Source organism: Asparagus officinalis, chromosome 1 (genome assembly GCF_001876935.1).
Source record: "Asparagus officinalis chromosome 1, Aspof.V1, whole genome shotgun sequence".
NCBI lineage: Eukaryota > Viridiplantae > Streptophyta > Magnoliopsida > Asparagales > Asparagaceae > Asparagus > Asparagus officinalis.
The window spans coordinates 20,947,501-20,962,308 of record NC_033794.1 but is presented as its reverse complement, the minus strand read 5'-3'; the positions used below and the strand labels follow the sequence as shown (position 1 = coordinate 20,962,308).

Genomic DNA, 14,808 nt, shown 5'->3' with positions numbered 1-14,808 from the left:
TGGGTAATCTCGTTGGTTTATCAACTTGAAGAACTAAAATGAACGAAACTTTAGAGAAAACCATTTAAATGCTTTATTAACATCTTCAAAATAATTTAGAAAAAATTTACCAAAGCCACCATAAATCTGTTAATAAACACCATAGAAGCTTGAGACTCAATACTAACAGAACAAATGGTGATAAATTAAATCAAGGGAAATTTGGAGGAAGGAAACTACAAAATAACTAAATATTAGCTAGATATATAACATAGCAGGAAAAAAATACCTACCTATCAACAAAACCAGAGCAAAGACAGGGCAAAAGGTTTTAAAAAAAAGGGAAAAAAGGAGCAAAGACAGAGCAGAAGTTACCTGAATCCCAGCTTTGTTTGCAGCAGGCAGCATGGTGGTTACTTAGCATTGAGATCCCATGAGTTTTTAACACCTAGTTTTCTATTACCTTAGACTTCAAAAAAGGAAAACAGTTATCATCTTCTTAGAAAAGTTTGCAATGTTGTATGTTTCCATTTGTCCGTTAGTGGAAAATGTTGAAATTGCTAGATTTTGGTGGTATCAAGTTATGAACTCTCATGTTTGTATATTTCAGTAGCAATCTATCTTGATGTAAGTAAAGTGTTGAGTGTTGACAATTTGCTTATGTCGGTTTTGTCCAATCTTCACTCATGGTATTTTTCATATGTAGGGAACCACTTACAAAGTTTCAGACTAGAAATGTTCTGTTCTTTCTATGATAAAGTATTTCATTTATTGAGTGCTATGCTGTATCTAGTTCTAATGTATTAAAGTAGCATACTTGTCTTCAATTTTACAGTTTAGCATAGTTTAATTTGATTGGATACATGGAAATTTGGTTTTGCAGATTTCAGAGGCCTCCAGGAGCATTGCCATCATCCATGTTGGGATTAGAGGCCCTAACTGGTGATTTAGATGATTTTGGAGTTGAAGATTATCTCAATCGTAATGAACGTGACTTTATTTTCCTTTTTCTTTATTTGAACCATTTTTAATGAAATTAGCATGAAATACTGACTGGTGTCCAAATTTTAGCTGAATTCAATCCTGAAGAAAGTGCATTTATGATCCCATCTACTTGAAACTGAACTTTTTTAATATAAAACCAAGAGAAGTAAATTCCTTTGAAGTTGATGTTTTCTTCAGACCTTTTCTCAAAATGTTTGTAAAGGTAGTATTTGAGGTTCTTCCTTTTCATTCGAGTCTCCTGTGTTTCACACATGGCTGGATCCTTTGGACATCTAAATGAACGTGATGATGCCATTTGAAATTGATGTTGAGCTGTTGCTCTATCCAGAATTTCATATTTTCCTTGGTTCACCACATTGATCATAAATATTTTCTTGCTTAAGAGAGATAGAGAGCCGGTTGGACGTTCAGCCAATGTTTTCCCATATGATGGGACTAATTTGAAAATCTTTAGGAAATATCTTCAGGACGTTGGAATTCAGTATTTGTTGCAGATCCAAGTGGAGACACATCTGCAAGAAACTGAGAGTGCATCTTTCCATGAGGTAGATTAGCATAGCTCAAAGGTCTTTAGTGGTCATATCAGGTGAGTGAACGTGCAGCTGAATGTCGTAGTAATACAAGTAATACACTTGTAGGTCTTGGCTTTTAGTCCAATTGTAATAAATGTTGAGGCATAAAAGCACTGATCGAGTCTGGCTTAACTGGTCACAACAGCCATCTAACATTACTGACTGACAGTGAAGCTGTATTTTACCCAAGTTGATGCACTTGTTTGTATAAGTTGATGTAATTGTTTTATTACTTGCTTGCAGTACCACAAGACTCCGAAACTTTCAGGCCTGCTGACATGCATCACGGAATGGAAGTTCGACTTGGCCTTTCCAAAGGACCAGCTTTCCCAAGCCTTATTTGAATTACACATGTGGGAAACTAAAATCGTGTTTCTGGTCAAAGACTGACAAGGTTTCTATGCTTAAGACATTTGATAACTGTAAAGGCTTTGAACATGCATTGCAAGGCATATATTAGTCTGTGATGGACCGTGAAAATCTTGTTGCCTGAATTGGAGTAGTTATTCATGGATATTTCTGTTCTCTTGCTAAAAGACTTGCTACATAATGTGTGCTTGACAGTCTTTTCTTTTCGACACAAATGTTACTTAAACTATATTTTATTCTTGATAAGTTTGTTTGCCAGCTGGAAGAAACAGGGATGAAAATGGAATGACCATCCATTGATTGGATAGAAAGGATGAGTACATGTTTGAGAAGTTGAGGATAAATAGGGGTGTCAGTTTTATTCACAGCTGCATGTGCTAATCGCGTTATTAGATGTAAAGGCCGTTAATTTTGTCTGATTTGGCATGACCTAGTTTTTGTAGTTGCTGGTAAAGTACATGTTTACATAGTACCATCTAAATGGTGCGAACATTTTGGAAGGGCTGATCCTGAGGTAAGAGGCTTGATTTATCGCGGGTTTTGAATAAGATTAGTTTTCCTTTCAGGGTTGGTTTTTACGTTACATATTTTAAACATGGACGAGTTGATGAAAATGAGGTTAATGGCAAAATGCTGTCCTTACAAATAAAGGAAACCAAGGAACTTTCACTTGGTTAGTAAGGCTGTAACTGAATTACAGATGATCCTTACCATTTCTCCTTGCTTTTACTTCTCTACAAATTGAGGGTTCACAAGTGTTAATAAACGGTCTGAAACGTAATCAATGCTACCGTGAGGCATCATGGGTTGAAGGATTATCTGCAATTTGCTCTAAAGCCATACTTATCTCTTGTAATATGAATAGTCTAGTTAGAATTATTTTATCCTTTTCCATCATTTCAACTCAACCCTTGAGCATGAAAGGATAATGCTTCGTTCGTTCATATTAAATTTCATTTGCATGATGCACATATGGGAAGCATAACGCTGTGTACACAGAGCAAGAGTAAAGCAATCGGGGGATCCAGGTCAAGAGAGCAGTGAAACGCTGCTGCGACATATATTTGGATAACGCTAATTGTGACTGCTTCATCACTAAGGTTGAGCTCCAAGTCCCCCAAGTTTTAACAACTAGCGTTTACTTACTACCTACGTAAGAACTGTTATCTATGGTTTCAGCCTTTCAGGCCTTCATTAAGAAGGAACAAATTTTAAACATAAGAACTCAATTACATTGTACGAAAAATATTCACTGAATACCAAAGCAATACTCTTCAGCGAATTTTAACTGGCGCAGGGATCAATCACTTGATCACTGTCGGGCAGTTCATTCCCTTCACAAATCATGGGATATTACAGATACGGAATTTTGATCTCCCCCTGGGGATTGCTTGGAATTGAATGTAAGTGCTCATGCTGTACTGGTCTGCAGATATTTCAGCAGATCCAGTCATTTAGAGTCAAAATGAGCATGGTGGTTCGTACAAACTCTGTTACATATTTGTTCACTTTATCGAGAACAAAAAAAAAAAGGTCACTGACAAACAAGGAAAAATTTACATATGCTGCAAAAAATGAATTGCAAACACTAGACGAACCAAAAAGATCCATCTACTGCAAAATTTAGATTGATTTTTTGCCCAAAAAGGGAATATCACGCAAGTTTGCCCGAGCTCGAGGGCCATTTCCACCTCTGAGCAGCCTGCTCCAGGATTTTACTCCGGTCTCGAATTTTCAATGCCTCTTCCTCCACCCAGTACCTGCAGATTATTGCATTTCATGGATGGAATACATCATCAGGATTACTTTCACTCAATATTCTTTTAAAAAAAGTAAAGGAAAGACAATGCATTTGATTTTTGCTGTAAACTTATTGATTGATGATAATAAAAGAAACTTTAGACTTCTCCCTTTAATAACTAAAGATTGAATTAAATGCTAAGATTTGCCTTATAATAAACAGATCTATACAAGAAAGAAGTAGCCAAAAACCTGAGAATCCGGAGAGCTTCTTTCTCGGCTTCCAATATTGATTTGGCTTCAATCGCTGCATCTTGCTGGTCATGCAAATCAGCGAACAGTTTCTCTAAACTTTGTTGCTCCGCAGAGAGATTAATCTTTTCAGTTGAAAGTCTATCATTCATGTCATCGACTTCTTTCCTGAGACTAAGTAACAGTTGCTGTTGATAATCCAGAGCCGCTTTCTCCTTCATATATTCAGCAAGACCCTCATCTCGAGCCGTTTTCTCCTTCTCAAGTTCAACCAATGCGGTTTGGAAATCTCTCTGAACCTCTATCTCTCGTTCCTTCTCCTTATTGAGCTTTTCTTCCCATGTACCCTGTATTTCTCCTCTCCGTATTAAGTCAGACCTGATTTCTTCCATCTCAGCTAATTTTGCTTGATTTTCCGCTTCGCGCCTCGATATTTCTGACTGAATAATTTCCGTCATTCGACCGCTGGTCAGTGCAACTGCTGCCTGTGCTTTAGTGACAGGTTTATGTGGTTGAAGCCGCCTAATATTTCCTATTAATATGTAAAGAACAGAAGATATCCGTAAATACAAGTGGCACAGTTTTAATAGCAGTAAGAACAATAACACTGCCAGACACTAAAGCGTTAATTTTTACAAACAAATACCACCAGAAGCTTTTGCGAAAGAGAAAAACGTATATGCCGGTACTTTATATTTATTTAGACTTCACACAGCCGGCATAATGTGGGATTTAACTAATATTTAAATAAATGACAAAAGGTACATTACTTGTTGACTAGTGTTCCTAGAACCTAGCCAATGTGGCAAGGTTCTGGGCAAATATCATAAAACTAAAGTAATAAATGAATAGATAGTTACGCTGCTGAGATTTATCTTTAAAATATAACAGAAGGGAGAAACCCAGCATTCATGACATTTTAAAGTTTTGTTTTTAAAACCCTTATAATTTTTAGCTTATCCTGTTGCTTTCTTTTTGACTCCATGCATTGTCTCTTCAAAGAAAAAAGAAGAAAGAGTGGTCCTGAGAGAAACCCCATCCTTATTCCCCTTTGAAGCACACGTTTTCTGATGGGCATGTCAAGTCTCTCTTCCTTTGGCTTAGATTTTGTGCATCTATGTTTTTGGCCATATAGGCTGTCTTGAGTCTGAATATGGATGCTTATGGTCGCATGACTTTTGCATTAATTATTTGCATTTTCCTTCAATGAGTTGCTCCTGTGTTCTTACTGATTTGCAATTTCTCTTCGGTAATTCATACATGATGCAAACTTTGCTTTTGTGTTAAGATTTCTATTTACCAGTTTGGCACTCCAGTTACTAGTTCCATACTGAAAGCATTGAAGTGAAATATAAAGACCATGAAGTTGCTCAATTCCTCAGGAATCCATTGCCCATGTCTAAGCATGCCCGACTCGTTTTCTTCTCCTTTTAGCTTTGTTTCGACTTCCAAATGGCCACAAATTCTACTAATGGCATCAAATCCTTTTATAGTCTACTTAACTATGACACAACAGCCGTGTTCAGTTTTTAAAACGAGAAAAGTTATTGCTGTTGGAGGCAGACATTTGAAAAGGGTAAAATTGTCAAAAACCAGATGGAAATTATTGTTTAGCAGAATGTTACCTAGCCATTTAACGGGCATATAATAACTTAGCTCTGTTTTGCATGAGATTTGTATAAATATTAGAAATTGATGGAGACTGACATCAAAACAAGGTAGTACAAGAAACTCCCCCACAACTTGAATCTATTTTTTTTTTTTTTTTGGGGGGGGGGGAGTAGAAAGTTTACAGTGCATTTTGTCAAGGGCTGACGACATCTCTTCTACATGGCAGACATGTTTCATAATTTGAATTTATGTGTAAGCAAATAAAGTTCAAACTATTATTAATCTAGAACTTAAACGTGATCTAAGAGCAAAAAAACTAGACCATCTCCCCAATGTAGATGAGTCATATAGTATCAAAGAGAGAGACCAGTTGAAAGAGTGTGAAGGTATTACGCAAAAACTCTTCTAAGTGTGCTCTTGTCACCAGCCATCAGGTCCATCAATAACTGTGGTGATCCATCTAGACCGCTTGCACTCAAGTCCAATAAACCCACTTTCATCCTTAACATCTGGACTGTAAATAAGTCAGACTTTAAGAAGCTAGCAGATTATTAGAAACAGACAGCTGGCATAATCTAACATAAAAAAAAGTTTCTCAGATAATCTTACTTCTTCTTTCACTTCAGAAGTAAATGGATACTCCACCATCACTTTCCAGTTTATTAGATCAAACCGAGATATAAAACTGATCAGAAAAACATAAAAATCATATGACGATCTAACACATTCAATTGAAAATAAGAAACAAGACGAAAACATTAAGTTAAAGCAGCACCTTTCAGGATAAAAATTAAATACTTCTCGTCCACCTGAAGAACCTACATTTGATAGACTGGAGTCCACAGCAGACAGCTTGCTCAGAACAACGCCAGCTTCACCAAGAGCTTTAATAACAAACTCATCAGACAAGGGTCCAAGAACACATTTTTGTAAGCTTTAAATCAATTGTCATGTGATTTGCCATACAACTCACCTTGAATACACCAAAAGTCTGGGTCATTAGAACTCACATCATCAAATGCTGTAGCGGTTGAACCTGTAACCAACATTATGGGCACTATCTTGTACTTCGAATTTCTACAAGCAAGGCACTAAAAATTATGAACTTTGTGATAATGGAAAAATGAATGGAATTTAGTTTTAGATATCTAAGTTGACTGGGAGTTTGTTGGTTTATTTACCTTTCCAACATATAGTTTGCCTTAACAAACCATCGTGCGTATTCCCTTCTTGTACACAGTTCATCAGCACTGGCATCATTTTCAATGATCTGAGTGCCATGAAAAATCAATCCAAATCTCATGCTCAGATTGGAATAAAGACTTCATGTGTTCTGACATATGAAAACTTAGGCACATGTATTGACTAAACATTCCAAAATTTATTTATTACGTTTTAAGTAGGCTTTTGATAATATTGAATGCATCGAAGATATTATATTTTCTTTAACAACCACTATTGTAGATTGTGAGAACATGAAACTACAGATAACTTTTCACAAATATAGCAGTCATTGTTTTCCAGTAACAGACAGATTTTAATATTGAAATGTATGAAACTGTGAGAGTAGAACAAAGGAGATGGAAGTTACAGATATAAATAACAAAAAATGTGATTGCAATCAGTACAATAATCCTTGCACCAAAGGGAAGAAGTTGAGAATCTTGAGATGAAATATCTAAATTATACTATTTACATCACCATGTATTTCCCAGTAATGTTTAGTTGTTTACAAGTACTGTTGCTCATCCTTCTATCAATAGTACAAGTATAAGACAACATAGTTTTGTTGTGGAGTTTTCACTTGTATACTCCCCAAATCATTGGTATTTTTAGATCTACCCTCTAAATCTTCACAATTCCCAATTCACCTTCCAATTACCTTCCGCCATTCCCTGGAATAGATCCTGGCCCATATCTTGGATCCATAGAAAAACAGAAGACCCTTCAGGATTTAAGGGCCTCAGGGTTACACTTGTCAGGTGACTCACTGTAGTTTTGAAACTAATTCTTGGTAACTTCTAGTGGAGTCATTTGTAATTTTTTGATTGCCGGGGGACTTATATGCATTGTTATCGAGGCGCAAGGCGCAAGACGGGGCGCAAAGGCCCCTTACGCGCACCATGCAAGGCGCAAGACGGGGCGCAAAGGCCCCTTACGCGCACCATGCAAGGCGCACAACGATGCGCGCACCTCACTGAATTGAGGCGCACAACTCAAACTAATATTTTCCAACATAAAACAAAGAAGCATATAGCAACATGTTTATAAATTGTCACATAAAAAACCAAGAAATATAATTTCACCGACTAAATCACGAAAGAGTCTTAATTAGCATGCATAACATATAAAAGTTCATAAGTTTCCGCAAATCACAATGCAAGATAATCTCTAACATATGCAAAAATCTATGAAACAAAACAAGCAAGTAACAAATAAGAAATATGTATTTTCATTTAAAATATGATATATATATTTTTAAGTAACAATTAAGTGATTAAAAAAACATGATTGTTCATAATTTTCTAGTTAGCATTCTTAAATATTTTTAAGTAACAATTAAGTGATTAAAAAAACATGATTGTTCATAATTTTCTAGTTAGCATTCTTAATTGCTATTTGCTAGTTAGCATGAAAAGTTAGCATTCTTAATTGCTATTTGCTAGTTAGCATGAAAAGATAGAGAATGGAGGTAACAATTACATATTACATGTTCATAATTTTTTAGTTAGCATGCTAATTAGAGAAAGAAGTTACAATTAGCAAACAAGTATACTAAATTACTAATTATTGTTTCCTTTTTATAGGTTAAACATGAAAAGATGGAGAATGGATTAGCAACTAGCAATAAAGAGTATTACATGATGTAAATATGTAATATGTAAATTATTTAAAAAAAACAGAAGAAAGAGTCTATTACATGACGCAGGTGTCAAGTGCGTGCGAGGCGCACGCGTCTGGTGCGGGGCGCAATTGCCCCAGCCCGCAGTGCCTCGCGCCCGAGGCGCGCGCCTCGATAACAATGCTTATATATATGATCATGAGAGTTTTGTGAATGCGACAAAGCAAACAAATGTAGTCATTTTTCAGAGCATGGTGGATGGCTTACCACACTAAAAACCATTGCGGTCATCAAAGAAGTAAGAAATGTCAAGATTGGTTATATTTCTCAGTGTGAATCTAATTTGTAACTTCTTCTTACAAGATTTAAAGACTAATTATATGTTGTTACATAGAATTTGAGGTGGTCAATCCAGTGTACGGATCTATTAAAATCATTACTTGACTGAAGGCTTAAAGTTCAATGAGCACGTAGAGTATTCTTTTTTCACCATTGTGTGCTCCACACCAACCCCCCTCCCCCTCTCAAGGAGGAAAAAAGGTAGAAATGTTCCGTGAGATTTTTTAATAAGAAAAAGTATGGAGGAAGAAGAAGAGGTGAGTAGTAACTCTACCTTGATTCTATTTGTGATCCTCCTACAAATTGGAGGATAAGTTGATAATTATGAAAATGCGGACAACAATTTTAAAATATGAAAAATCGGAGGGTAAAACAACATCAAAGGCTTCATCCTAAATTTTTAGGCCAGCTAATCTTATTCTCTATCCGATTTTGTTAAGCATTATCTCCTTCATTATTAATCACTATCACATTCTTTTGAATTGTTTCCAACCAAGTTATTTTATGCCCACCTCTAATCCTCTTTACCTTATTAATTTCAATCTTATGACCAAACCATCTCAATTAATTCTCACGTTTTATTATTATCAGGCATGGTGTGGCCTCTGCCGAAAATTTTAATTTGTCCTTTATCCTTGTATACCGGTACCTAATCGGCGATAATTGAACATTTTCTTGGTATCAATAATATTGTTGAATATCTTGGTCAACCATCCTATCCAAGACATTCTAAAATCTAAACTTCGGTACAAATATTATCAGGTCCTACAACTCTTCCAATTTTTCTTTATAGAACATTAACTTCATTAATCTTAATCTATGTTGCATGGGCATGGCCATGGGTATGAGTATGAGTATGGGACACAGCAAATTTGTAAAAGGTAGGGTACGGGAACATGGCCATATAAATATTTATATAATATATACACATATATTATATATTAGAATTAATAATTTATATGAGAACAAGAATTAAGAATTAATAATTTATATAAGAACAAGAATGGGAATTAAGATTCCTATAACATTTTTATGTTTCTTTTATTATGCGGATTATCTTTTGGAAAATCACTAGTTTTTTGAACTAGATATCTAAACGATCCTTCAAAATTATATAATTCGGAATATGACTTATGTCCAATGAGTTTCAAGAAGTGGATGTGAAGTCTACGATATATGTCCAAAAATGTATGACAGGTGTTTTAAGTTAAAACAATGTATTGTATAGTTGAGTACATGCGCGAATAAATGTATGCATATATGCAAGGAGTGTCCAAGAAGTTTGGGTATAGGTATGGATACATGTCAGGTACGAATATGGCTTCAGATTAGAAGTATCTAGGTAACATAGATCCTAATAATTTGAAGATTAGAAGTATCCAGGTAACATAGATCCTAATAATTTGACTATGTTCTTTAGTCTGGTGGTTATCAATAAACGATTTATGAAAATACCTCCACCTCGCTTTAATTTCATCATCACTTGCTAAGACTCTTTGGTCTTTGACTCTTCATACATCTAGCATTAATTATGTTTCCATCTTTCTTTCTCTCATCTCTGCAAGCTTATATCCCCACCCCCCCCCCCCAAAAAAAAAAAGCGCTCCAGCCTCTTACATAAATTGTAACTCATAGTGTTAGCCTCGCTAACTGCATCTTTGCCTCCTTCAAATTTTCTATACTGTGGGCCATCTGCGGGAGACCAACAATAATACCTAAAAGAAATTTTAACAATATTCACACATTCAAACATATATTAAGTTGTATGTTGTTTAGTTTTTTTTCCTATCTGTGTGTCAATTGACTGGAGCTATTTCAGGTGGTTTATGATACTGATACTTGATGCTGCTCATGAACTAAGAGCGGCTGGCAAAATAAAAATGCACGGAGAACAAGTTCAGAGAATGTTCTTATAACCTTCAGCTTCTTCAAAACATCCAGTGCCTCTTGCTGGAGTGGATCAGCGGCTAAAGGAACAATTATGCGCTTGATTCCGCCCAAATCTGAAAGAAAAGAGTTGTCAGAACACTTGGCAATCTATTATAGTAGGAAAAAGTCAAAAAATCGATGAGGACTTGATATCCAGTTAAAATATATATACACACTCCTACAGCTCTGTTATTTCCTGCATTCCTGACTGTTGAAATGAGAGGTTCCACAGAGATCATGGATAAATCATAAGGTAGTAAAGATAGCATGGAGCAATATTAAGGGGGTAAAAGGTACGTGCAGTATAAAATTTAAAATAGAAGAGCTCTAATATGTAGTAGACATGTAGAATGACTTCTAGTTGAAGCTCCAGAGATAGACTAGAAGCCACCCTAACAACAAGAAACAGCCCTACTGCATTAATTCAATTCAGTCAAACTAGTATTCAGCCAACTCTAATTGACATAAGCAAGTCAAATGAAATGTCAGAAGCAGCTTGCACCAGGAACAACAAACCACAAGGATATAAAATTGGCTTGATTTACAAAAGAACAAAGATAAATTATGTCATATATGCTCATAACTAACAACTTTTTGTATAAATTCTAAAATGAGGGAAACAGGCACTTCCTACATGGACATTAAGGAGAAGGGGAGAAGGACATTCGTAGGTACACCAAATATCAATCCTGACACATCATGCAAACTGGTTCTTTACATGGTCCACAAGCATAGATTGCTAGCAAAGCAGATAATGGAGATATAAACAATATGCTAAACTGTTCATCCACATATTTTTCTTCCAGAAAAACCTGAAGTTTTCTAAATTAGTTGAATACCTGATTCCATTTCAGATTTTAATACATCAGATCCTATGGCAGACGTATCATTGAACTCTGTCTCTGAAGCGTGATCAACTTCTAGCGCAGTGGATTCCTTGAATTCAATTGGAGTTCTCCTAGACTCTGATGGTGTCAGCAGCTGATGGAATCTTCGAAGTGGAGCATCAAATCTAAATTTGAAACCTACAAAATAGCCCAGAACTTTCTGAGGATATTGCAACAGCATAAATAATATAGTACAGAAACTGCATATGCTTCGAAATGCCAAGCAATTTGCTAATCATACATTTTTTGGCTAAATTACCAGATTGGTAGTCTAATTTGACCATGTTTTCCAATACGATATTTATTTCTGCTCCGCATCAATATGGTATTTTAACTTGTGCCTCAATGACAATAAGGCCATTTTTTCTCGCCGGTGGCGAGAATTCCAGCAAACTATATTTTTTTTAAAAATTTCTTCTATCCCGCTGGCCTATCAAAATTATCAAATCTATACCCTCCTCCTTCAACCTCTCCCAATTCAAATTTCTTCCACCCCTTTATCTAATAAGATCCTCCTTTGAGCCCCCTCTTTCTCCTTCAACCTCCCCCAATTTATACCTAACTCTTATCCAACCTCAACAACCTTCAGCCAAGTCGATAATAATTTGGATTAGGGTTTAGATTTGACTAGTAGGAGTCTGAAGGAGAAAGCAGGGGCTCCGTTGATGAGAGGAAAAGAAAAAATGAAGGAGAATTGTATTGGGTAGAAGGGTGAAAGAGATAAAAATTGGGGGAGGTCGAAGGAGTGTAGATTTAATAATTTTGATAGGTCGGAAAGGGGTGGGGCAGGGGATGGAAGAGATTTTCCAAAAAAAAAAATACAATTTACCGGAGAAGGGCCTTATTGCCATCAGGGCACAAGTTAAAATACCATATCAATGCCGGAGCAAAAATAAATACCATGTTGGAAAAAAAAGCCAAGGTAGAATACCAATCTGGTAATTTAGCCCCTTTTTTCATCCCAGAGCTTGTTATTGTATGGTCTAAGCCACATAGCCTGAAAGACTACAAACAAAAGAGAATTTGGGTCAAACTGCAAAGACTAAGTTAATGTTGTGAAAGAGAGATGCCACGTTCTCTCTTTTAGAAATACTTAATACTGCAAACTCACTGAAACTTAGAAATTAGAAAACTTGATGAAGCTTTCACCTGATTGTGCAGTTACAAGTACAAGAATTAGATACAATATGAACCCACTATGCATATGCACAATCTTAAGAACAACTGATAAGTATTCTCTGTGGATAACTGGAAATGGAGATAATGTTATATGCACGTATCTATATGGCTTTTCAAAGAAGATCAATGCCTGCAAAAGAAGCATGCACATTTCAAAGTACATCACTTGCATCCGACACATCAGTCACGAATCAACAATATGGGAATGATACTTGCCGAACATGTATCAGACACACAATGGGACCACGTCTAACTTACAGATCCAACAATTTCATGCCCCACTTGTATCAGCTCAAAAAAATAAAAAAGGACATTTTATGCCTATCCCCTTGGAGTTGGAGCTTTGTATATTCCAATAAGTACAAGAACGATACTCTTAAACATTGATTGAATAATATTTTAATAAATCCTAATCAACTAATAAACATGTGAAGGGCATGATAAGCTTGTGATAGATACAGTGTCGGATTAAATTCCAATTCTTCTTCTTCCCTTTTTTTTGGTTATCAATTAGCTAATAACAAGTTACATGTTTTAATGATTAAGAGTTTATTACATTTTTATCTATTGATGTGTAATTGTGTATCAAATAGAAACATAAAAGCATGCACCCGACGACATGTTGCATTGTCCATGTATCCAGCTTTCTGAAAATATGTCATATCATCATGGGTGCCATATCATATCTATGTGTTGCTACTTGTTGTCGCAATGTTTGGTGAAAGAGATGGGATGTGTGAAAAAAATGGGTATAGAAATATGATTAGTCTAATGTCAGAAAGTTGGATATACTCATGAAATTGACAAATACAACTGAGCATGTGCATTCTAGTTCTTCAAATGTGAAAGCAAGACAAAGGAGCTATATGGATCATGAGTCCTAATTAAGCCAAAGCTGAAGAATCCATTCTTATAAACGAACGGTTCACAAGTGTTAAGAACCCCACTCTTAAAGTAGCAAAATTAATTTTTGATTATCCACAATGATGAATGATAGCCAGTTATTGAGGAATGATGTTGTGCATTTTTCAGGGGCAAGTGCACATTGCTGTTGCCTCTTCAAGAATCTATCAATTGTAGTTTGCATTTAGGTCCTTGTACCTTTATCTTCTTCTCATCATAAAGGTAGTATCAATTTAGCATGACCATATGGCATATACATTCTTATTAAGCTATGCTTAGAGGTTTTTGTATGGGAAATTTCTGTAATATTTCATTATACTGGATAGTTATATTCCACTTCTCCCTCGAATAAATAAATAAAATGGTATGCCCTTGCAACAGTATCTAGCTCATTGATGTTGTATTAACCCATCTGTGATTACGAAAATTTGTAGATGTACAACAAAAGTGATTTGCTAAACAAGCCAAGTAATGTCTCCCGACCTAGTCAGAAGTTTAAAATTCAGAGTTCCGCCAATGCTAGCTTATAGCTTACACTTATGCAACTGATTTCACCGGCAGAACAGCAAAGTTATTTAAGATTCTTAAAGGTACATGCAACCTTCCTAAAATTCGGTATGAATGCTACATGGCATATTTAAAGAGTAACAGAATTGTTAAAAAATTAAAATTAACCATCCAATTCGGCTTTGTTCCCCTGTAAAAAAAATTTAAAGAAAAGTAGATTCAAACCTTTCTTCGAAAAAGAGAAACAGGCAAATGCCGCTATCACGACTGCCATTGAAGCCCCAATACCAACAAATACAAACTTTTGACCACCTACAAAATATAATGATAAAAAATTAATTAGCTCCACAGAAAACAGGAATAAAACCGAAAATTTTGTCAAAATTTACCGCTGCGAGCCTCGATCTCTGGTTTCCTGCGAACGAACCAACCGCCAAACTCGTCACTGGAGCTCCCTTCCGTTTGGATCCAGGACACTTCAAGATTCGATCTTTGAGACGAAATCAATGGGCAAAACTGTCGATGCTTTGTGATCCGAGAGGAACTGGGCGGATGTCGAGGGTTAGTTAGGAGGGGATAGCGTCGGAGTTCGTTCGGGAGAAGAGATGGCTGGTGAAAGGGCAGAGTTAAGACCATCGCTGATGTTGAGATTTGGGAATTAGGGTTTCGTTCGTGGCTTAGGGTTTTGATGAAA

At 35.9% G+C, this 14,808-nt stretch overlaps 2 protein-coding genes across 2 annotated transcripts in view; one reads left to right on the top strand and one right to left on the bottom strand.

Annotated features, from left to right (window-relative positions):
• The window catches only part of LOC109820975 (cyclin-B1-2-like), a 7,901-nt gene extending 5,718 nt beyond the window's left edge, over window positions 1-2,183 (top strand). Inside the window, exons 3-4 of the mRNA XM_020387174.1 lie at window positions 863-960; window positions 1,800-2,183. Coding sequence (XP_020242763.1) covers window positions 863-960; window positions 1,800-1,900 — 199 coding nt within the window. The 3' untranslated portion in view covers window positions 1,901-2,183. The remainder of the gene's footprint in view (window positions 1-862; window positions 961-1,799) is intronic.
• On the bottom strand, window positions 3,179-14,801 carry LOC109820969. The gene is made up of 11 exons (XM_020387167.1): window positions 14,504-14,801; window positions 14,340-14,426; window positions 11,478-11,663; window positions 10,627-10,712; window positions 6,710-6,798; window positions 6,502-6,605; window positions 6,304-6,412; window positions 6,138-6,213; window positions 5,923-6,037; window positions 3,918-4,449; window positions 3,179-3,685 (listed from the first exon to the last, which is right to left on the bottom strand). The coding sequence occupies exons 1-11, from the start codon at window positions 14,748-14,750 to the stop codon at window positions 3,580-3,582; spliced, it is 1,737 nt and encodes a 578-aa protein (XP_020242756.1). The 5' UTR covers window positions 14,751-14,801; the 3' UTR covers window positions 3,179-3,579.

What these genes read in the sequence shown, in the direction of transcription:
- LOC109820969 (XM_020387167.1), bottom strand. Translation starts at nt 14,750, where the DNA reads ATGGTCTTAACTCTGCCCTTTCACCAGCCATCTCTTCTCCCGAACGAA. An exon ending in AAAATCTGAAATGGAATCAG is followed by an intron (nt 10,713 to 11,477) that starts GTATTCAACTAA and finishes CTTTTCTTTCAG; the next exon opens with ATTTGGGCGGAATCAAGCGC. An exon ending in GAAGCTCTCCGGATTCTCAG is followed by an intron (nt 3,686 to 3,917) that starts GTTTTTGGCTAC and finishes AATAATCTGCAG; the next exon opens with GTACTGGGTGGAGGAAGAGG.